The sequence below is a fragment of the Macrobrachium nipponense genome, chromosome 15 (genome assembly GCF_015104395.2).
Source record: "Macrobrachium nipponense isolate FS-2020 chromosome 15, ASM1510439v2, whole genome shotgun sequence".
NCBI lineage: Eukaryota > Metazoa > Arthropoda > Malacostraca > Decapoda > Palaemonidae > Macrobrachium > Macrobrachium nipponense.
Window position 1 is genome coordinate 64,894,010 of NC_087208.1, and position 24,366 is coordinate 64,918,375.

The 24,366-nt window shown below is 36.0% G+C and overlaps 1 protein-coding gene across 2 annotated transcripts in view; it reads left to right on the forward strand.

Moving 5' to 3' along the window:
• LOC135195022 (ecto-NOX disulfide-thiol exchanger 2-like) overlaps positions 1-24,366 on the forward strand; it is a 200,809-nt gene that overhangs the window by 135,866 nt on the left and 40,577 nt on the right. For both annotated transcript variants that reach the window (XM_064221323.1, XM_064221321.1), the window contains exon 12: positions 8,696-8,802. In XM_064221323.1, coding sequence (XP_064077393.1) covers positions 8,696-8,802 — 107 coding nt within the window. The remainder of the gene's footprint in view (positions 1-8,695; positions 8,803-24,366) is intronic.

The window sequence follows — 24,366 nt, forward strand, 5'->3', positions numbered from 1 at the left end:
GAGCTTTTCAGTTCAGTTAGAAGTAAATAAATGAATATGATTTCTTTAGAGACGCCCTGATATTAGAGGAATTTCCTCTCCTGCCTATTAGTAGAACTTTTTGGTAGGAACTTCCAGAGGTCTTGAGTGAAGCACCAGAAATTCTTAAAATTCATGAAAGTTATTTCCTGTCAGGCAAGGACTATTTGAAGAATTTTGTAGAATTTGCTTAGCTGCAAGATATTTTTTTTCCAAGTTTAGGCTACTCTGTGTTTTACTACTATAATACATCACAGATTTAGGAATACTGAACACACAAATAGCAAGGCAACAATAAAGCATGTATAGTATCTGAAGATAGTACCCTTGTAGGTGCTGACTTAATCCTGTCGTAGTCTGTTTTTATTGTATATTTGTAAGATTGGCTTTTATGAAACTGACGTATTATGAAATTTAGAATCTACAAGGCTTCATTCTGTTATTGCTTTCATTATTACATGAAGTTGAGCAGCATCACAACACCAGGAGTCAGTGATACAATCAAATATCTTTAGTTAGTCATTTTATGAAGCAGCTGATAGAATATAAACGGTGCAAAACATTATTATGGATTCAGTACCAAAAAATTCCATACATTTGGAAATAGTTTTTGAGCAAGCACCTTGCATTGATTATTAGTCGCACTCCAATATTCTTTGGTTTTTTCAGTGTTTCAGTTTTGGTTTGTCCTGAACACCAGTAACTATTGTAGTAGTGTAAGTGTTTTTGTAAATAATTTTCTTTCAGAATGTTATTACCCCTTTGTAAGTGTTTTCAATATTACAGTCCCGTAATTGGTCTTACCACCCTTTACTTTACATTTTCTCCTTGCTTAGGGAATTTTTTGTCTACTGCTTATTGCTCAGTTGACAGTCCTTATACCAGTGTTTAGTCTCAGGATCATCAGCAAAAACTCAGCAAAGACCTTCTTCACATAATGAGAAAGAGGGAATTATTTTTTGCCCTAAAGAATTTATCTTATTTGCCAGTGTTCCTCCTCTCACTGAGTAAGGGTGCTTTTCATCCAATAAGAAATGAATGAAGGAGCTGGCTTAGTTGTGGTGTTCAGACGTGGTTGAGAATGTTTTAGTGGACAGTGTCAAACAGCACCTTATTTGATTGAAATTCTCTGCTTCGCCAAGGACAGGAAGATGAGATTAGGCTATTCGTCTTGGACTGCATTTCTCCTAAGAGTTGTTAGTACTCGTATGGTCTGTGTGCTAAACTACATGGGCGGCAAGTTTTGGCCTCATAAGTTACCTGAAGGTTTACTGTAAGTGACACTGCTGCCCTTGTAAGGGTGTAATCACCTGCAGTGTATCTTGTATGGCACTACATAGGCAGTTCATACTAAAGGTTCTGTGTCATATCCCTTCAGTTCTATGGCATTGCTTTCTGGCTTCAAATTTTCATCTGTTATCAGTTTTTTCCTGCAAAGCCATCCAACATTTTCAGCTTTACATTGCTCCAACTTTAAGTTGTCATTTAACAATAACTCTGTAGGGCAAGCTCTGTGAGGGTTACTATAGTAGATTCACATTAACCGTGCATCTGATGTCTAGGGATGCTCCTGAATGGCTGTTGATAAGCCAATCACGGCTGGAAACACTCAGTCTCTCGGGAGAGTTCACATAGGCAGGATGTATGTTCCACCTCTCCAAGGGATACGTCTTTCAATGGTATCCCTCAGGAGAGGTGGAACAGACATCGTGCCTATGTGAACTCTCTCAAGAGACTGAGAGTTTCCAGCCCTGTGATTGGTTTATCAACAGCCAATCAGGAGTGTCATAAGGGACTAACCTAGACATCAGATGCACAGTTGATGTGAATCTAGTATATTTGTATTTGTGGTCTCATAAAAATGATGCTTCTATAAATAAATAAATTTATTTTTGCTATTATATGACAGAGGAACTTTATGTCAGAGGAAATTCAATCTAATTGTTGCTCTCCTAGATTGTACCTATGTGAGCCCAAATGCATTTATTTTTACAGAGGTTTCTCATTATTTCAAAAAGTGAGACAACCTGCTAGAAAGAGAGAAAAAGTGTATGTATGGATAATTGTTTACTTGTCCTCTTCATGCTTGTCTTTTATTTTTCACATCCATCATCACTATCCTCCCCCAGCTGCTGTTGCAGTCTTGGAGGACCTGCTGTATCTTGCAAGGTGTCCCAGCTCCTCAAATGTAATTTTACTTTGATTTTTTAATTGCTTGATAATAGAAATTACTAAAAAGATAGAGGAGTGAGGATTGAAGATAAATATAAATGAAGGAAAACATTTAGTGACTAGGAAGGTAGCAATAGATTAAGTACAGTCAGGAAACAGTGGAATAGATGGTGTCTCAAGAGATAGAATGGAATGGAATAAGAGTTTAGGCCAAAGGCTAAGTGCTGGGACCTGTGAAGTCATTCAGTGCTGAAAGGAAAATTGAGAGTAAAGGTTACAAATGTGTAACAGAACAAAGACCTCGCAGTCGCACTATGAGATAATCGTTAGGAGAGGATAGATTGCAAGATGGAGAAAGATAATATGAGTTAAGGTACAGTAAAAAGAATGAAAGGGGTTGCAGCTATGGGCCAAAGGGATGCTGCAAAGAACCTTTAGTAATGCCTACAATGCACCCCAGAGGTGCACTGACAGCACTACCACCCTAAGGGCGTGTCACAAGAGATATTCAGGATTGCAAAATATATGTGGGGTAAGAGAAATTTGTTGCCCAAATAGTATAAGAAAAATGGGGATGAGGCAGGTCTAATGTTTCCATATGGATATGCTGGACCCTGAAACAGGTATTGAGAAGGCATGATTAATTTTGACTTAGATAGTTGGCTCTGTCAGGTGCCTAACATCGTTCTTTCCTTGTATGCAAAATGAATCAAGTGGTCTTGATGGTGTTATTCTTGGTGCCTAAGGTTGTAAGTCCAAAAGATGTGCTAATATTAGTGCTTGTAAAGTGCTGTCCACTATTGTCATAGTTTGAATGGTATTGTTGTTCATGTGTTTATATTTGGAAACTTGCTTTGTCAAGTAACTGCCAATTAGGCTTGTTTCAAATGAGTAGTAGTATTTGATCAATTTGAATGATAGTAAATAGTGGTAATTATTTTTTTAAGCTTCTCTTCTTTCACTATCATTCAATACCTTTGCTACAAATACTTATGTGAATTGAGCACTTCTGATCATCTGCTTACACTGTTGTCCCCATTTTTTAGACTCCATTTACTCTTATAACATTACTTTTATATAGTCTAATTTTCAAATTCTATTACAAAAACTTTCATACCCTTTCATTAATCTCTGTAGTTTCTTGTCACTAATACCAGTCCATACTGTAACATTAGCAACATCTGCAATTCCACACTTATTCACAACCCCCTTTCAGTCATACCTCACAACTTTGTACCCACATATCTTGGTATTTCTGACTTCTTGTATTACTAAATCCTTTTAAGATATTAAATGACAGAAACAAAACACCCCTGTTGTAGACACAGTTTTACACCAAACCAGTCTTGTCTTTCAGCAGCATGCTCTAATTAAGTTTTTTTTCTAAGTTAGTTTGTCTTAACTTAATAAATTACCTTTTACTGTACATCCTCAGTATCCTTCACATTATATTATGTCTCATAATAATTTTCTAGGACCTGTGTGGGTCATATAATTTTTCCCTTCCTTTCAAACATCTCCAAACCAAGTATTGATCCTCATACTTTCTCCTTGTCTCAGCTTACAATGTACCTCCCCATTTAATCTTTCTAATACTTGTGTCTATGTTTGTACATAGTTTTTTGCTCTGCTTCACCATCCACATCTCAATTATAGGTTATTTAGTCTGCCTTCTGAAAAAGTGTTTTTTGATTAGGCTGTTGGATATCTTTTCACCATATAAAAAATACTATACTGCCTAATATACTATACAGTGCCAAGTGAGCAAGATTTTGCGGCTGGTATTGTAAAAAGAAAATCTTTTGCACAAGCACCGGATCTTGTGGTTCCTGATAATTGATAGGTCTGCTTTATATCATACAGGCAAGCCAGCAGTTGTCTTCATTTCCATAGATGGAGTTTAGCATCATTCCGGAACTTTCTTGAAAACAAGAAATTTGTGCTTTCTCAAAAGTTAAATATTTTGTTTAAAAAAAAACATAGTTTTCTAAGACTGATTTTTGAGTATGCAATTTCTGGTCACAATGACTAAGATCACTGAGAGCAACTTTCATGAGAAAAAACTATATAAGAGTGAGTCATTTTCTCAACTGGTTGAGTGAATCTTTTCAAACTTCACACATTTATTTAACAGTAAGATGAAAGAATAAATTTTTTTCAAATATAAGACATTTATTTGACAGCTACCAAGAATGACTGAATCTTTTCAAACCAAAGGCATTTATTTGACAGCTAAAAGAATGACTGAATCTTTTCAAACCAAAGGCATTTATTTGATAGCTAGGAAGAATCTTCTCAAACTCATGGCATTTATTTGACAACTAGAAGAATGAATGACTCTTTTTGAAATTGGAATTTATTTGAAAGTTAAGACTCAACTGTTTGTGATGACTGAAACATTATTTTCCTTGTAGATTTATTCTTTAACCCGTAGGTAGTGAGTGCCAGCTGAACCTATCCTAACTTAAAAAATTTTATCTGCACAGGGTCTTTATGAATCTAATATAAAATATGAGCTACTCATTCAGTCTCAGTTTCTACGGACTGTATTTTCAAAGGAAATTATGCTGATTCATGGACCATCAGCGACTAAGGAGGAACTGGTATTTTCTGTATAATAATGTTCTTTTGAGGAACATTTTTCTTTGTTATTATTTCAGCATTGTACGAGTGAAATAAGCTGTCTGCTACTGGCATTGAATGACATTTCCCTTTCTATATGTATTCTGCATGGCTCATAGAACTGAAAACTGTAAGTTGTAAAGTTTATGCCAATTAGTGATGGCCAGCAGACAACTTATTTTATAAAGAGAGTTTAACCTGTAATGCTGACTTTATAAGAAAAAATATTTTCATCCTTGCATTATTCCACAGCTTCCCATATTTGTTAGTTTTCTATGAAGCAAGCAGAAGTTTCCTCTAAAAAAAAAGTGGAAACTGGGAATTAATGAGTAGCTCATATATTAAATTTATGAAGAAAACCCTGTGCAGATGTTCTTCCTGCATGCCAAACTTATGAATGCCTTGAGTTTGAAAAGATTGTCAACCATTAGAAAAATTGCATGTCTTAAATGGCACCTTCCTCATGAAAGTTACTCTCAGATATCTTAGTCATTGTGACAGCATATTGCACATCCAAAAGTTAGACTAATAAATTTTAAGGACTTTTATAAATTCATACATTCAGGAATTTAGGGACCTTCAGACCTGCCAATGCAAAACCACTGATGTGGCAGTGTCAGCCTTTAGTTACAGTTTGATGTTATGAATTGTAAGATTGACGACAGAAAGTACAGTGATATTCACTTAATTAATGCCTACTTTCTCCGTACTGATGCCTGTTACAAATATTTGTTATGGTTAAAGTTCTTCATATATATAATAATAATAAAAATAAGAATAATAATCATGATGATAATAAGTTTCAACTTCAGAAGCACTTCACTTTATTATGCCTACTTTCTCAACACTCATGCCTATTACCAATATCAACTTTCAACTTCTATGTATATGACACATTTCTCCAGCATGTTAGTTAGCTGAGAAAATCTGCTACTCACTCAATCTCAACCAGTCTCTAGGTTGCTTTTTATCAGTTTGACCTCCATACATGTACACAGAAATGAGGTAGACAAGTGATGGAAATTAAAAGATCAGATGGAGCACAAAATTTAATTTGTCAATAGCCCTCTAGAATATTTTACTAAATTTTTGTTCTGTACAGGTCCAGTTTTTTTTTCTAAAGTATAGGTAAATGTGACTGTACTAGTGTAATTCTGTCTAGTTCAGGACCGTTTTTAAAATGATTGTGGGGTTTCTTTATTACTTGTGGCAGATTTCCCAACTTATAAGAAAGTTTTGAAAAGCATTTGTCAGAGTAAACTGAATGTTTCAACACAAACCCATTATATAATTGCGGTTAGCCCAATTTTGTGGTCAGCAAAATCCTTTAAGTTTCCATGAAATTTGATTGCTGAAGAGTAAAGTGATAGTTAGCCAGTAAACCTTTGCCTCAGTCCTCAGGTGTGAGTGTGGCTGGTCACAGTGCCCTGGAAATCCTTAGACTTTTCCAGTTGTTTCCAGGATTGCCTACTTCAGTAGTATTTACTCAGGCACATCCTTTTTTTAGTTAATATATCCATTCACCTCCTTATTTTACTAATACAAGACGTTTGGGTATCCAGTTTCCTAGTAGAATTCATCAGTGATAAAAGGTTATTCATCTGCTATTGTTACATAATGGTAGAATCGTCAGGGGTTGTGTTAGTCACTTTCACCCTTTTTGGTTTACTGCCTGGTTGGAATTTGGCTTCACAAATATATAGTGATTTGTGTCACCTTTAGTGCTATGGGTTTTATGGCTTTTTTCAACTGAGGAAGATTTTCCAACATTGATTACAATTCTCAATCAGATATTTCAGTGATGTTCATTTGTTCAGTCCATCCCACCTGAATTTAATTTGATAATTATAATTAATGTATAATTGAGGAATAAGATAGCTGGCTCCTGGGTACCCATAGATTTGTTGGTGCTCGTGCAGGTTTACAGCTACCTACATTTTTGTCTTTAACCATGTGTCAGCGATTTCAGTGACCACAAAATTGTAGCAAACTTAGTACGTAATGGGTGTATATAAAAATATGAACTTACTTTTAAAAAATACTGTTATGTTTAGCTATTCTAGTTAAGTTACTGTATTTTAGACATATTTTGCATTGTATGGTAAGTGTTATTAATTGCTAATTCATGTTTTATAAATTGCTAGTGTGTCTTCATTGTCCTTTTATATTGCATGGTGTAGCAGATAAAAAACTTACATGTTCTTCCCCATTATTCCCCATTGTCTGGTTAGCTTATTGTATGCTGTTAGTACTCAGCACCCATATGATTGGTAGTTGAAGGGAAGCTAATTGCATTGCTTTTGTTAGGCAAAAAATAATAAAAAACAATAAGGAAAAATGTATGATGAATGCAGTTTTGGCCAGCAAGGGGTAGCAATTTCATGTAGATACCTTAACATTCTCTTAAGGTATCTATCTATTGAATTTTGTGCAAGCCAAAACCTTGAAGAAACTGAGAGTGCTTTTTTTAAATAGTGCATTTGTTAATCTGGACTTTTGACTTGTAGATTAGATTTTAAAAGTTGGTGCCTCAGGTGTCATTATGAGATGAGTGGTGAAACTAGAATTTTGCTAAAGCAAGTGGGATTTTATGGTATAGTCTTATTTTAAACAGTTAATTTTCTTTCTTTCAAGGTAGGTTTTAAAGTGAAGTGTGAATGGTAGCAAGTTTTGTAAATGGTGTATTACCTTACTGAAAATTTGATTAAATTTGATATTTGGTAAGCATGTCAAAATCAGTTTATTTCATATAAGCATTGTCTTACTTTATTATAGTTTTCTAAGGAATGGGATACAGTATTAGGTGGTTTTTCTTGGTATATGTTAATTTTCACAGTGAATTGTAGTCTTTTACCTGTATTGATCTAAATTCAGATAGCAGTATTGCTTTCCTTTCTGTTAAACTTTCCAGCTGCATTGATATACTATTGATCACTGTTGTTGCATAATTCATCCTTTGGAAAGTCCTGTATTCTTAGACTACATGCAAAATATCTAATTATAATTTGCTTAATTTTTTTTTTTTTTGGTTTTATATTGTTGTGAGAGAAATGCAACATAAGAATATTTTAACCAATTGAATGCTAAGTAAAGCCCTAGACTTAAGTGATATACTTTGCGTGCCATGATCACTGTTGGAAGAGTCCTGAGTTGCAAGTAGCAACTTTCCTGTTGGTATTTACGTATGTATTAATTGTACTTTCAAGAAATGATTAATTTTCTCTCTGCAGATGTAGTATAAGTGTTTGCTTCTAATGAAGTGCATATGAAGGCAAGGCTGAGTGAAGGAGAACATTTTTTTGTAGTTATTAAATGTAAGCATAGACCCTTTTCACCATTTTCATAAATGGTCTCTGGACTTTCACCTGGTGTGTAGGTATATTGTTAATGAGTGCTAGTATGTGGCACGAAATTATTTTTGTTCTTGAGTATTATATAAGTTACTTTTAGTATATTGTGACATGAGTACACCACACTCCAGGTTTAGTATGTGTGTACTAACTCCAGCCAAACTCCTTCAACCCCCTGTCAACCACATGCACATACATTAATTTGGTCATTTCCCTCTCTAGTTTTTTACTTTAGATTTTTTAATGCTTTGGTATATTATGAAATACTACTATTTCATATTTCATTATACATAGTTCCTTCTTTGAGCTGTTGTTGGTAGGGGTATATTAGTGTTGTGGGGTCTGGCTGGACTTGCCCCTTGACCTAGATCAGAGTCAGCAGGCCAGGCAGCAGAGTAAGTGTATGAGTGTGGAGGAAGCAGAGGGGGCAGCAAGGCGCAGATCTTATTCTCACCAATGCGGCTCAGGGGTGCATGAGTACACTCCCATATGTGCTACTCTTATTGACCGACACAATTTCTTCCGCCATTCAGTCGGTCAGATCGAGCGTGTCTTCGTGTCAGCCGGTCACCAAAAGGTCTGGGACCACTTCACCAAAGCCCAGAGGCGCAACATTGAGATGTGGAAGAAACAGGCTGAGGTATGCTATGCCCCATGTCCACCCACTCACAAGCAAAATTATTATGTTTATTATATTTTTTTATAGTTCTTATGATTGTTCTTGTATTCTAAAATCACATTTTATGGGGTATTATGGATATGAAGTTACCCTAGATATTAAATGATCAGTTGGTATTTCCTTAGATGTTTACCACAAGGATATATTTTTATGCCAAGTGGGGAGTTTTGTCATAAAATGCTGCTGTGAGTGGTGTGGTCCCTTTTGTATCATGTTCAACAAAGCCAGAATTTTTGAACTGTTACAAAATGTTTGGGGTTTCTTCTCTTTTATTAGCAGAATCAACACTTGTTAGCAAAGCTTCTAAAGATGTCTCATGTAATAAGTGCTAATTTTTCAAATCTGCATTTCTTATTGCCTAGTACTATTGCATTTTCATTAGCCCACTGGTTTTCTATATGAAAAAGAAACTTGCCATTTCATTAGCAATAATTATTGATTTTATAGATAGAAGCTTTGCATAAAAGTGTGCAAAACTATGTTTCACCTTATGGATTGACTTTGTGTGTTTATGCCCTTTTTGTTCATGTTTTAAATGTTCATCCATAATGGTAAAACATGACTTTGCAAATGCAATCTAGATATCATTATATATATTATGAAAAACAGGTAATCTTGCATGTAGATATTTAGAGAAGTCATTAATTCAGCCCTGTCAAGTGCTTAGGTCTAGATTGGTCATGTGATGATCTATTTTTGGCTGGGCAGTTCGCGAGTGCATGTCGCAGAAAGGCAATGCATGCCTCAAGTTCGGTTTAGACTTTATGGAAAAAGTCATTTGGTAAGAAATCAAAATTGGTAAAGACGAGCGCATGGTTGCTTTAGCAACTGTGGGAGTGTCAAAGGGCTCAATCAATATAAAAGTTCTAGAGATTTGCATAAGAACTTCTTGCTAATGTTTATGAATGCTTTGTTGCTATCATATTATCAATGAAAGAATCTCTATCCATGGTTTTGCCCTCTTTTCATTTGTTTGTATTGTAGTTGACTTAAAACATTTTAATTCTAACCATTATTAACACTTGCCATAGAAGGTGACACAACTACACTGATGTAATATGGTAAGTACTTCCTTTTGATATGTACCGTAAATATATATATGCTTTTTAAGTTATGGGCATCTATGTATAGGATTCTGACTTGAAGTTTCATCCTTGAAGCTCAGTTTGACGTTCAGTTATGTTCATGGATTCACTTGGTGTCATTGCTGTAGCTAAGAGTCCTCTCAAGAAGGTACGTCTTACTTCACTCTTTTGTAGAAAGAAAATAAAATAGAATAACAAACAGAAAAGCAAAAATTGTCATTTTATCTTCCATACATTTTTCATTTAGGTGAAGGATTCATTGATTGTGTCCCAGCTTATGGAAGAGTAGTGAGTTTTTATAGTATCAAAAAATGGTTGTAGGCCATGCATTCTTATTGACTGAGGATGTTACTACTTGAATAAAACTGTAAACAACAAAGCAAACATTTATAAGAAGAAAATTTCAAGTTTGTTTCTGTTTCCATCAGCAGCCCTAGGCAAATTGTCTACAGCTTATTGTCAGATTTCTTCATGTCTAGTTATTCTCCAAATAGTCATATGCAAAGAATAATGAGTAATTTAATTTTATCCAGTGGTAATCACCTTTCATATTTCTTTGTTTTTGGTGATTGCCATAAAAGTAATGGTATACCGAGGTTATTAAAGAAGAGGGAGAGAGAACATTTAGTAAAACTTAACATTCCATGTAGGAATACTACAGGTTATCAAGAACAGTATATATTAGTAAGGTGTTACACAGTTATCTAGTGTTGCCCTTGCAGCTCTTATTTTTATATATTTTTTTATAGTATTGACTTTTATTTATTAACAAAAATCCATCTCATTTCAACTGTTAGTTATTTTATGCCTTTCCAAGTTGAAAAAATCTTCATGGACTGTGTAATTTGAAATGACCCAGATGTAGTTTTAACTGCCAAATATTTGTTTTGTATGTATTTGTGAAATAAATATGCCATTTTGAGAAGTTTACAATATAAGTAATATATTGTAACTGCTTCCCCTTGAGTTAAGAACAATTAACTATTTGAGGATGTCATTTCAAAGTTATCAAGCAGGTATCTTCTTTCTTTCTTTCTTTCTTTTTTAAATTTTATGCTGGCAGTCAACACATACTATAAGCCCAAGAGGGCTTCAACAGGAAATCAGCCCGCAGAGGGAGAGAGAGAGAGAGAGAGAGAGACGCTTATAGGAAAAGATGATAAATGAATGAATATGAGGTGTAGAAAATAAAACTGATAAACCTGAATTCAGGAATTGTCATCAGGAAACAGGAATAAATATGTTCCTCGCTTAAACACTGGTAATCAGAACATTTCACAACTGCACTGGGCAAACTTTTCCACATTTTAGTTGTAGCCAAAATAAAACCCCTAGCAAACTGAGTAATCTTAAACCTGACAATAAGAAAAACACACTGTCTGTAGCGGCAGACTGCTTGTGTTGCTAGCAACAACAGCCAGATCAGGCAAAGGTGAGTGCACAGGATTGCTGTCATGACAGGTGTTGTTGACTTAGTTGAGTGTTTTTTTTTTATTATTATAGAAAGATTTCTTTCCTCCTACAGAAATATAAACCATAACTTTTTCTTTAGGAGTATCCTTCAGAGCAAGCTGGAATCAGTTACAGAAAATTTGATAACAAGAAAGTTATTTTGGGGGTGAGTGGGGGAGTCTCTCTCACTCACTGATCATCACCCTCACTATTCATTTGGCTACAGTAGAGATCAGACTTGCTCTTCTGTCCTTGCTTGGTGGTTGACAACTTGGAGTGTTTGGATGAATTTTTGCCTATTGGTATTTAGTTGTGTTTATTCTTGCTTTTTGTTGACCTAACTATTTGTTTTTTGGTTCATCATCATCATTGCAAGGGACGTGACCACCTAAATGGATGATTTATGTTGCCTGTAATGACTGACCCTCAGTTCTGTTTTGCTGCTTGCCAGGGGAAGTCATGTTCTAGAGTGTCTCTTTCTGTTTGGGATTTGTCTCAGGGAGTTAGGTTTGGAAAGGGGAAAGATGAAAGTGGCTCACTGACTTTGAGTGTATGGGGGGGGGAAGGGGGAGAATACCTTTGAAAGCTAATCAAAGTTTCTTCTATCCTCCATCTTCCATTTCTCTTCCTCCTGTCACAGATGTATCATGCCAACTACTTGGGTTGTCCGTATAATAAGTTTCTCAAGGAACTGCAGTCGCAAGGAATGTTGTTACGCGGGATCCGGCGACACTGGCGTGTAGCTTGGTTCCCCCTCTCCCAGTATCCCCCCCGGCGAGCTGTCTGCGACGCTCACCCTTGGCTTAGCAGCCAATAGAGATGGAGTTGCCACTCGCTTCTCCCGCCAGGTGCGAATTACGCTCTGTGATTCGTTTTTTGTGTGCAAAAAACACTGCACTGATGGACATTCATTCCTACTGTGTGAAGTATATGGAGAAAAGTGTATGAGCATACAACACGTGTGCCAATGGTGCAGAGAATTCAGACGTCCATAATGCGTTTCAGAGGAGCTGAAAGAAGAGGTTTTAAGCTACCTTCGCGGAGCGGCGGGAGAGTTCTACGATTCAGGCATAAAGATGGTACACCGCATGCATAAATGCATTGATCTCAACGGCGATTATGTCGAAAAATAGGAAAAAGTCTAATCTTTCCAAAAATGTATTATTCAATGCCAATAATCATGTTTTTCATTGTGAAAAATCTTTGGGAACCTTTTACGGACAACCCTCGTATTACACATATATTTTGTATTTCTTGACAGTTATACTGTGTATTTTTAGACAATATGAAATTATAGTATAAGGGTAGGTAACAATTCCTATCATAGTGTCAGATTTGCAAATAAATGTCTCCATATGTGAGAGTGGTTCTGGCCCAAATGATATTTAGTGCTTTGTGACGCATTTCCTTTTCGGATTTTTGTACCATGTAGTGAATTCACACAATTCCAATGCCATAAGCAAGAGAAGTACGACCTTTGTGAGAGAAAAATTTCAACGATTAAATGTCATAAGGGGTCACAAAGAAAGGTACACAAATGAATGGGAAGACTCGCCTTGGATAGCAACAATGGCAGAACTCACAGATCTAGGTAAGGGATTTGTTTTCCTATATTGATATTCCACTATATAAGACCAGCAAGCTTGATTTTACTGCAGTGGCTTGTCATGTGTGTGTGTGTGTGTGTGTGTGTATGTATGTATGTATGTATGTGTTTGGAGAGAGAAGATAGACTTGTGTAACCTTGGTGTTTTCAGCATTGTTTACACTATGCTTGGATCATTTGTATATTTCCCTCTCCAGCATCTGAACAGAAAACATGTACAGTGGTAGCCTGTATATGTTATGTAGAAAACTTTATAGGTATTGATAACACATATTTTTTATAGGTTATGAAGTTTTTCATTGCTTATAAAAATTAGTGAAGTTTTCATCACAAACAATGAAAAATGGTATACAGTGGACCCCCCGTATTCGCGTTCTCCAGATTCGCGGACTCTCATATTCGCGGATTTCTCTCGGGAACGTTTCCCTGCATTATTCGCGGAAAATTCGCGCATTTGCGGTATTTTTCTATGATAAATATTCACAAATTCCTGGTTTTTTTGATGAATTTCATCATAAAATGCACTTTTTGTGATAAAACTATTAAAAAAACCAAGTATGAAAATTTTTAGTGGGTTTTTCCTGAGTTTTAACTAACAAAATAGGCTGTTTTTAGCATTTTTATAGAGGTTCCAAACATTCGTGGGTTCCAACTATTCACGGGGGGTGTCTGGTACGCATCCCCCGCGAATACGGGGGGACCACTGTATGCTCTGTGCAAAGCATTTTTCATAATATATATATATATATATATATATATATATATATGACTGGTAAAAATGTTGTTGCAACAGAATTCCATCTTAATAAAAGGAGCCCATAAAAACACCAAAAAAAATAGAGAGAGAAAAGTACTATATTTCAGAGACTGCTGTCTCTCTCTTCAGGTATATGAATGAGAAAAGTTTACAGAAAAGGTGGTATTTATACCAAGATATCCATCCACAGGAAAGCCTATTTAGATCACCTCCGCTGATAATCTTCCTTTAATCTTCTTAAGCGTTGGTTGAATGGAAACCTTGTCGATCACATCTGAATCCCATGCTCCTTTTGAGATGTTCATTACCTGCCTCTGTTTTATTAAGGCCGATTCCATCATTTGACACTTGTACTGGCAGTTGCTGCTATGAATTATATGTAACAAATTCCAGTTTATTTTATGGTTATATTCATCTGTATGGTTAAAAATAGGTGAGTTCTGTTGTCCATACCTAACTGACTGTGTATATATATATATATATTATATATATAATATATAATATATATATATATATATATATATATATATAGTATATATATATATATATAATATAATATATATATATATATATATATATATATATATTATGTATATATTATACGTTATTATATATATGTATATATATACGTGTATATATATATATATATATATATATATATATATATATATATATATATATATATATATATATAATATATATAATATACATACATACACACACACAATGGTCTCCCCTGTATTTGCGGGGGATGCGTACCAGACCCCCCGTGAATAGTTAGAACCCGCGAATAGTTGGAATTCCTGTAAAAATGCTGAAAAGAGCCTACGTATTTTGTTAGTTAAAAAAACACTAAAAATTTTGATACTTGGTTTTTTTAATAGTTTTATCACAAAAAGTGCATTTTATGATGAAATTGATAAAAAAAACACCAGGAATTTGTGGATATTTCTCATAGAAAAATACCGTGAATATGCAAATTTTCCGCAAATAATGCGGGGAAACATTCCCGAGAGAAATCCGCGCACGTGTGAGTCCGTGAATCTGGAGAACGCGAATAAGGGGTTCCCCTTTATGTATATATATATACACACACACACAGGCAGTCCCCAGGTTATGATGGGGGTTCCGTTCTTGAGACGCGTTGTAAGCCGAAAATCGTCGTAAGCAGGAAAATTGTAAAAAATCCTAAGAAAACCTTACTTTTAATGCTTTGAGTGCATTAAAAACTATGTAAACTGCATTCTTGTTGCATTTTTCATCAAAAAACCTTCAAATATTGAATATTTTGCATTTTTGGAGTTATATTTCTTCTGCTAGATCAGCGTTGTAAGCGCTGTAACCCTGGAATATGTGTCGCAAACCTAGAAATAATTTCTGATAAGTATAATTGAAAAGCGTCGTAATCCAAACCCATCGTAAGCCAGGGACTGCCTATACCTATATATATATATATATATATATATATATAATATATATATATATATATATATATATATATATATATCATTTGATTATATTGTAAATTTCAGAGGATGCTTCTTTGTAACTAATAGTTTCATGGTTATTAAAAAGTAAGCAAGAACTATTTTCTTGTAAATTTTAGGCAACATATAAATCAAGAGAAAGCACATTTTTATTCATTTGCTTAGATAACAAAATAGTTCTAGTGCAAAAATCAGCTCTCTAGCAGGCATAGTTTCTTAGTTATTACAAAATAAGCAATAATTTATTCTTTTGCCACAGCTTATTTTATTAAAAAAACAAATGCCTCAATCTCAAAGATGACTGAACCAAATTGAATTAAACTTTTACAGCAAATAGTATAACTATATACTATAATTGCAAGTGGGGAAGTTTAGTTTTGATTGCAAATGTTTTGGCCATATTTTTGAAAACTAAAATTTTTCTTTCAACTGGGGAAAAAATACGCTTAGAAGTCGAATTTCGTAATTTCCTAACTTATATTTTTTCAGTATGAGGTGAAGAATAAGTGGTAAAAATTTGAAGCAAAGCCCTCCAATCATAAGCACTCACTTTATAAAGGGGCCTTATGGAGTCAGCACCCCCCTTAAAGCTGAAGTTTGCATTCATTGTGTGGTCATTGATTTACCTTAGGTAGGGTTGGCACCAGAGTGCTGGTTTGCTTAGATTAGGGGTCTGCTCCAATCTTGTCCTGCTGTGAATGCTCAACTGACACTGGAACAAGGCTGCTCGTCTCAGTCTCTCTGCCCAGTCTTGACTGGATACAGTCAGATGGTAGTTGGAAGTAGTTGCAGGAGATTTGCTCCTTGCTTCTCCTCAGAGTTACATAGAAAGGGGGTTGTGCAACTTGTTCACTTGTCTGAGGCTGGGTCTCAAATAAGGGTCCTTCTGCCAACATGAGAGGTTCTCCTCAACCTTCTTCAAGAGACCATAGGAGGGAACTTGCACCATTCCTATATTCAACACTTATGCACTCTCCAGAGAATTTACGATCTGAGCACTTTCATAAGTGCAGTTCACCTTACGTGTATGTGGATGGTGTGAGGGCTGTTTTTCAAGCAGTTACCCTTTCCCTGCCACTTTCATATCAGAGGAGGTATTACATGCCAGATGATGTGAATGCTATTCCTTTGGCACTGGGTGTATCAGAACGTGGACTAAAAAAAAGACCTCACACTGGAGAGGCTTCATCAGGCAAGTGTTTCATTCTCTACACAGAGCTAGCTGTGTTAGATACAGTACTAGTCATATGTCTCCTGACGATTTTGTGACTCAACCTTTGGTAGAACACACTAATGATTTATGGTGTGTCAGGCATCTCGTCTCAGAGTATGAAGGCATTATTTACGAGGTTGCTGGTGTCAGGAGGTATAGCCATGGCCTTCCTTGCATACCAAAGTGCCAACCAGTGGGCAAACTTAGTTCTCAAAAGGGAGAGACATGATTGCATCTGTTTTCAAGGTAGGATTCACATGAAAGTAGCCTCTTGCTATGGAACAGGTCTGGTGTTTGACTCTTCACTATTCTTTCCAAAGGGTAGTGTGGGGTGCTGCAGCTGAGTAGAGTTACAGAATCATTGGAATCTCTCAATTGCACTACCTTTAAGCCTTCAGGTTCATGCAGTTTCTGCTAAACCCGTGGGTTTGGCAAAGTGGTCCATGTCTGGGATCTCAAAGATGCTTTCTCTTCAGAAATGCAGACCAGTAGCTAGCTTTCCTCCAAGAAAGGGAGGGAAGTCTTCTGATCCTTTTGATTGACCTCCCTGTCGTTAACCAGGAACTACCTTTATCCTGGCCAACCATTCTGCCAGACCAGTAGGAGGTCACAGGAATCCTAACATCCCTGCTTGTAAGGCATCGGAGAGCATGGCAATTCTGTGGTGGTTGTCAGCTCCAGTCATTTATGGGGACTGACCTTCCTCCTAAGGAGTAAGTCTATTATATAGAAGGTGATGGTTGTATTTCAGTAGGGAAAAATAACAATTTTTGAGAGTGTGTAATGTACCGTATATACTCGCATATTATGCGACTTTTGAAACCTAATTTTGAAGCTAATTTTAAAGGGGTCGCATCATACACGCGTATATTAGCGTACCATCTATGCTTTCCCAAATCGGCAGATCGCGATAGTTACTACCGGAGGAAAACAGTAGATCTTTTAAAAAGTTATGCTTTACTTGTACTTCACTATATCCAATAATATTGTATGCATTCTCATATTACTATTGTATTTTAAAATACAAAAGAGCGATCGTGCGCCATTTGCATTATTTTGGTTTATACAACATGTTTAACTGTTCTAGACTAACCATCTATAATTTCCAAATCAGTTAAGGCACAACACCGAAGGATTTTTTTACTTTTTTTTGTTTACTCAGTAAAAGAAACATTTGTTACTTGAACTATTATTTTCCTTTTAGGATACGCAGGTAAGTAAAAAATTTATTAAAGTAAAAAAAATTGCATATTAATAATAAACTAAAATCCCCTCCAAAGTCGCTCGATCTCCGTGTCCGTATCATCAAATACTGCTCTGAATTCTTGCCATCAAGGCAGTCATCATATTCGTCATCGTCCAGATCTTTGATCATTTCATCCTCATCTCCTGCATCTTCGTATAGGACATCGTCAATTCATATGGAAGGTATAGTCTTGTCACCGTGGCGAGCTCTCTGGCGTGGCTTTTAAAGATCTGCCCTATGATAATTTTACAAAAACAACAACTGCGGGGTGTGACAGACCTTTGAATGTCCTTGAGACAAAACCGAGGCTATAATTATAAGATTATAAGGGTTTTTCCTTCCCAGGTACTTAATCTCCTATTCGGGTTCTCTTCGGGCTCTCTCTCTCTCTCTCTCTCTCTCTCTCTCTCTCTCTCTCTCTCTCCTAAATCTTACAGCTGTCCGAGCGAGAGCTTTTTTTATGGGACAACATAGGCCCGCATTCGCATTTTCCATACCTATTTATTTCGTATACGATTGCCCTTTCGCGGCTGTGAAGTTGATGTCTATCTTTGGCTGTGAGATGACCAGGAATAACTTGTAAGTCGGTGTCAAAGTCACTCCACTCTTCAGTCAGGCCAAAAACTTTGCCATATCGCATTCAAGCAATTATTCAGTCATTGTTCCTATCTATTATTTCTCAGAGAGAGAGAGAGAGAGAGAAGCGAGAGAGAGAGAGAGAGGAGAGAGAGAGGGATAGAGAGACTGTCTGTATACGATTGTTTATTTTCTCACTCGTCAAACTTACTGTTATGCTTTTATTTCATATTTCCTTGCTCACCAATTTGTTCTCATACCTACGATATTCAAGGAAATTCAAGATATGTGTAGAAGGGAGAAATGCCTCCAGACTGTACAGTCAGTATGGATTTAAACGCACGTGGAACTGGTTGAAATATTCGCAACAGCACCAAAATGAGATGCCCTGTTGATAGAATATCTGAACTCCGTTTCTTTGTTATTGCATAAAAAAACTTTATCAATCGTGAACCTACGTAATTTATTTAGAATTCTGCGCGCAACGGAAAAGATAATATTTAATATCTGTAATGGGAGAAATGGTTTTATCTCTGTTGTTGTTATAAATTTGGCAGCTATGCGATCAAACACGTGGGTGGACCAAAACAGCCCAGCCAGAGAGCTCCGCTCATTTTGTAAATACTATTGTTTGGCATGCTAGGCTTACCCCGATTCATTTGGGTGTGCGCTACTCAAATAATCGCATTTTTCTTACTAATCCCAAGAGTGACCATGGAAAATCCCAAGATTAACCAAAAATCCCAAGATAATAAAATTAATTGGACATATGCCAAGCTTTGGAGTCCTAAAATATTTACTCTGTCTATCAGGAAGATACTGATAAATTGAATTGACGGTATCTTTCCTGAGAGAGAGAGAGAGAGAGAGAGAGAGAGAGAGAGAGAGAGAGAGAGAGAGAGAGAGAGAGAGAGTATTCATGTAATCAGTAAAATACACTAATAAACAAAAACTACGTACTGTATGCAAAGCACACACATCATCGTTAGCTTCCCGTGTGTTACGTGTAAACGTTCATTCTAGGAAATTCACAGAGTAGTATAACTAACACCTGATTGGCTGGTTGGTAGCCATGGAGATCTGTTATCCAATGACTGCCCTCTGCTTCTGTTCCTATTTATAGACATATGCCGTGGATGACACTAGTGTGAACGTTTACCATGTTCGTGATTTTCTGACTGCTGACGGCAAAAATTACTCGATAATTTTCTTTATATAATTATTTCTTCGTGAAAACAATAATATAATATGATCATTTTAAGTTTAATGTATAGTGGTATGAAAAATACCAGTGTGTCGTAGCGATGCGTCATCAATATAGTGGTATGAAAATACCGCATGGTGTTGTAGCGATACGTAATCACAAAGTACAAATCCTTTTCCCGGACCATCCTCAAAATTTTATGACTCTTCAACTGCAAGATCGATATGGTGAAATATATATATAGTCATACTATTGTTGAAATTCACAAGTTGAACTGCAAAACATTAGATTTTGATTGTTATGTACATATATTTTTTGTGTTTTACGGGAATGTGTGTTTTGGGAAAATATAGCTATTAGTGAACATATGATAATTAATTGTCCCACTATTTATTATAGGTGATCTTAATATCTCACATTCATGTAACAGTATTATATAATATTTATTTAAATAAACAGTAATAATAAATAACAATAATGAAAAATAAATAACAATATGAAAAACTAAAGGGATTTTTTTTTTTTTTTTGCAGTAGCGATGTTTGTTTGATTATGCATCTGACCTCACATTTCCGAAATTGAAAAATTCCAAAAACCGAAACATCGGAATGTGTGTGTAACTACACTTTTGTTAAACACGCACACAATGTCTACACATTACTGATACCCGTGGTGAAAGACTCAAATTACAGTATTTATTTCTGAGAGAGAGAGAGAGAGAGAGAGAGAATGATTTAGGACTCCAAGGCGTGTTATTTTTACAATTATTTTATTATCTTGGTATTCTTTATTAATCTTGAGATCTTCTATTCAATTCTCGAGATTAGTAAGAAAATTACCGTAACTTTCACTAGCAGCAGCACACATCTGAACGACTCGGCATTAGCACGCTAAACCAACCAACCTTATGAACTGACCTCGGAAAAGGAACTCGCATGATACATGAGATACATGACAAACCACTGTTTATTGGTGAAAATTTTGGGGGTCGCATGATATGCGAGATCGCACGTTATTCGAGTATATACGGTAAAAATATTTTTCTTGGTACACACACTAGAAATTTTAATACTGTATATCTTAAACCCACCTCAGCCACCTTGCTCAGTCCTTGTGGTCAAAGGAAAATGACAGTAATGGCCAGTGAGTGAGGTATACTCCCCAATTCACTCCCTTTCTCCACTTATTAACTGCCTTGTTACCAAGTTTTCAGCAACCAATTCCAGCTCAAGCTAGACATATGTCAAAGACTTAGGAAAAATACAGTTGTTCATATACGGAACAAACCTTCGGTCTTAACATTAGAATTTATTAGCGCCAAGCTGGAAACCGGTAGAATTAAAATTACACTTGTGAGATCCAGGGACTATTGGCATCTATACCAAGTCACGGGGCATGTATACCCAGAATGCCCTCGGCGTCCTGTGACCCACCAGTTATATTCCTACCGCCTTTAACCCTTAAACGCCGACTGGACGTATTTTACGTTGACATTTTTTGTCTCTCGGGTGCCGACTGGACGTATTTTACGTCGACATACAAAAGTTTTTTTAAAATTCGCGGAAAAATACTTTAAGGCCTACCAGCCGAAAACTCTTGAATCACACGCCTTGGGGGATGCTGGGAGTTCACGGATCAAGGTGTTGTTTTGTTTACAATCATTACGCAGACGCGCAAGCGCGAATTTCTTTTTTGCCGCACTAAAAAGTATCTGTGACACATCTCGGAAATTATTTCGTCACTTTGACATAATTTTTGTACTATTTTAAATTAGCCGTTACATCTAGTATTATATATGAAAATGTGCACATTTTTATGTAGAATACAACTAAAAAATACTCATGATTGTAGCTTTTATCAGTTGTGAGATATTTTCATATAAATAACGATAAGTGCCAAAATTTCAACCTTTGGTCAACTTTGACTCTACCGAAATGGTAAGAAAACGCAATTGTAAGCTAAAACTCTTATATTTTAGTACTATTCAATCATTTACCTTCATTTTCCAACTAATTAGAAGTCTCTAGCACAATATTTCGATTTATGGTGAATTTATGAAAAAACTTCTTTCTTACGTCCGCGCGGTAATTCTTCCGAAAAAAATCATACATGCCGTTTTAGTAATGTTTCCACCATTTTAAATTTAGCCGTTACATAAAGTTTTATATATGGAAATGTGCGCAATTGCATGCACAATACAACTAAAAACAACCCATAGTTGTAGCTTTTATCAATTTTGAAATATTTTCATATAAAAAATGATAAGTGACAAATTTTCAACCTTTGGTTAACTTTGACTCTACCGAAATGGTAAAAAAACGCAATTGTAAGCTAAAACGCTTATATTCTAGTAATATTCAATCATTTACCTTCATTTTGCAACAAATTGGAAGTCTCTAGCACAATATTTCGATTTATGGTGAATTTATGAAAAAAATAACATTTTCTAAATTTACGTCCGCGCAGTAACTCTTCCGAAAAAATCATACGTGTGATTGTGGTAATGTTTGCACCATTTTAAATTAGCCGTTACATAAAGTTTTATATATGAAAATGTGCGCAACTTCATGTAGAATACAACAAAAAATAATTGAAGGTTGTAGCTTTTCTCATTTTTGAAATATTTGCATATAAATCACGATAAATAGAAAAAAAACCACGTTCGGTCAACTTTGACTCTACCGAAATGGTCGAAAAACACAATTGTAAGCTAAAACTCTTACAGTCTAGTAATATTCAGTCATTTATCTTAATCTTGAAACAAATTCGAAGTTTCTTTTTTTTTCCTTTTCTTTCCCTAGCACTAATTTAAAGGGTGTTAATTGTGGTGAAAAATTTAAAAAAAAAAAACCTTTGCCTTTTCCCTCCGCCCGCGGATTCTCCGCCACGAATCTCCGAAATGCGTATGTCCCATTCTCGGAATATTTGCTCTGTTTCATATTAGGCATTTCATAGAGTTTTATATATGAAAATGTGCGCAATTTCATGTAGAATAAAACGAAAAATATTTGAAGGTTGTAGCTTTTCTAACTTCTGAAATAATTGCATATAAAAAAAGTATATAAAAAAATTCGACATTCGGTCAACTTTAACTCGTCAGATATGGTCGAAAACTGCAATTGTAAGCTAATACTCTTACAGTATAGTAATATTCAATCATTTGTCTTCATTTTGAAAGAAATTGGAAGTCTCTAGGACAATATATATTTATATGGTGAATTTTTGAAAAAAATATTTGTTTATGTCCGCGCGTTACGAATTCATGCATTATTTTGTGATAATATTTTCTCTGTGTTGCTTTTATCGTTTTACAATGTGTTATATACCAAAATGATTGCAATTTAGTGTACATTAGAACGAAAAAAAAGTAACTTGTTACCTTTAACCGTTTTGCGCACAGCGTGATTTGAATACAATTATATATGAAATTTCGTTTTTGCGCTATCATATATCGCATTATTTATTTTTGATAATGATAATTTTTTTTCATTTCTGATGGTTGCATACTAAACTTCAGCCAATGACAAATAAAGGAGCCAAAAATGAACTCTTAATCTTGAAAACGAAAAAAAAGTAACTTGTTACCTCTAACCGTTTTGCGCACAGCGTGATTTGAATACAATTATATATGAAATTTCGTTTTTGCGCTATCATATATCGCATTATTTATTTTTGATAATGATAATTTTTTTTCATTTCTGATGGTTGCATACTAAACTTCAGCCAATGACAAATAAAGGAGCCAAAAATGAACTCTTAATCTTGAAAACTAAGCGCACTGTGATTTTTTGAAAAAAATATTTTTTCCGCTTCCGCGCTCACTCCGAAACACCTCCGGCACATGGGAGACAATTTTTATTTTACCGCTTCGGCGTTTAAGGGTTAAGATAAGACGTGTTTACTGTCTATCTGATTTAAAGCCGGTTTTCAGTTTGCTCGTTTTTTATCCATTTCAGTTTCATTTTTTGTATTACTTTTTCTTTCTCTGAGTGTGCTCAGTGTGAGTGTGATCGGTAAGAGCGTGTAAGTGGTAAGATGGAAATTTTCACTTCACCATCGGGATCTTCTGCCGTGTCGAAGAGGAGACAAAGGAAATGCCCTGGAGTCAGTGGCTTTCCCTGTTCTAGATTCCTAACTTCGGTGTCGACGGATCCTCATCCAAGGTGTAGTAGGTGCAGGGAAAACGTGTGTACGATTACTAATCCATGTTCTGTTTGTTGCGGTTGGTCGGTGGAACCGTGGAAAAAGTTTTATGAGAAAAGCCAGTACAATAGGAAGGAGGTGACGCCATCTTTGGATGACCAAACCTTACCGGCTTCTTTTGTATTGGCAATAAACCAGACTGCTCCATATGTTTCGCCACCTGCTTTTGATTTGTCCCATACCCCTTCGGTTTCTCCTAGCGATTCGTTATCGGAAATTTCAGGAGGGGTTTTGGGTAATTTTATGCATAATATTTACGCTCCTTTGTTCCCAGCAGGTAGGGGGGGAGGATCGCCATCTTTGTTCCAGGTGCCGGCTCCCGAAGCACATAGGATGGAAGGTACGTGGGCAGCGCTATGCCTACCAGGCGTACCAACCTTGGAGGGTTTGCTGTCACATTATATGGCGTCACGATTCCAGCAGGGTCTGGCAGCGCTGAATGTTCCTCATCCCCCTGGCTTGCAATTTATGGGAAATAATGCCGTGGCTATGCCATCAAATTCTGTTTACGGCGATGCAGAACGTGGGGGGTAGTTTGGCGGCAAACGTAAGCCGCACAGTCTCTTCCTACAAGATTGGTGATGTCACAACATACGTCACACACCGATATGGCAGACGCGATGACGTCACAGACTACTGCTTCTCAGTCTACTTCGCTGCACCTGGACTCAAATACGCTTTCTGACTCGGCAGTAC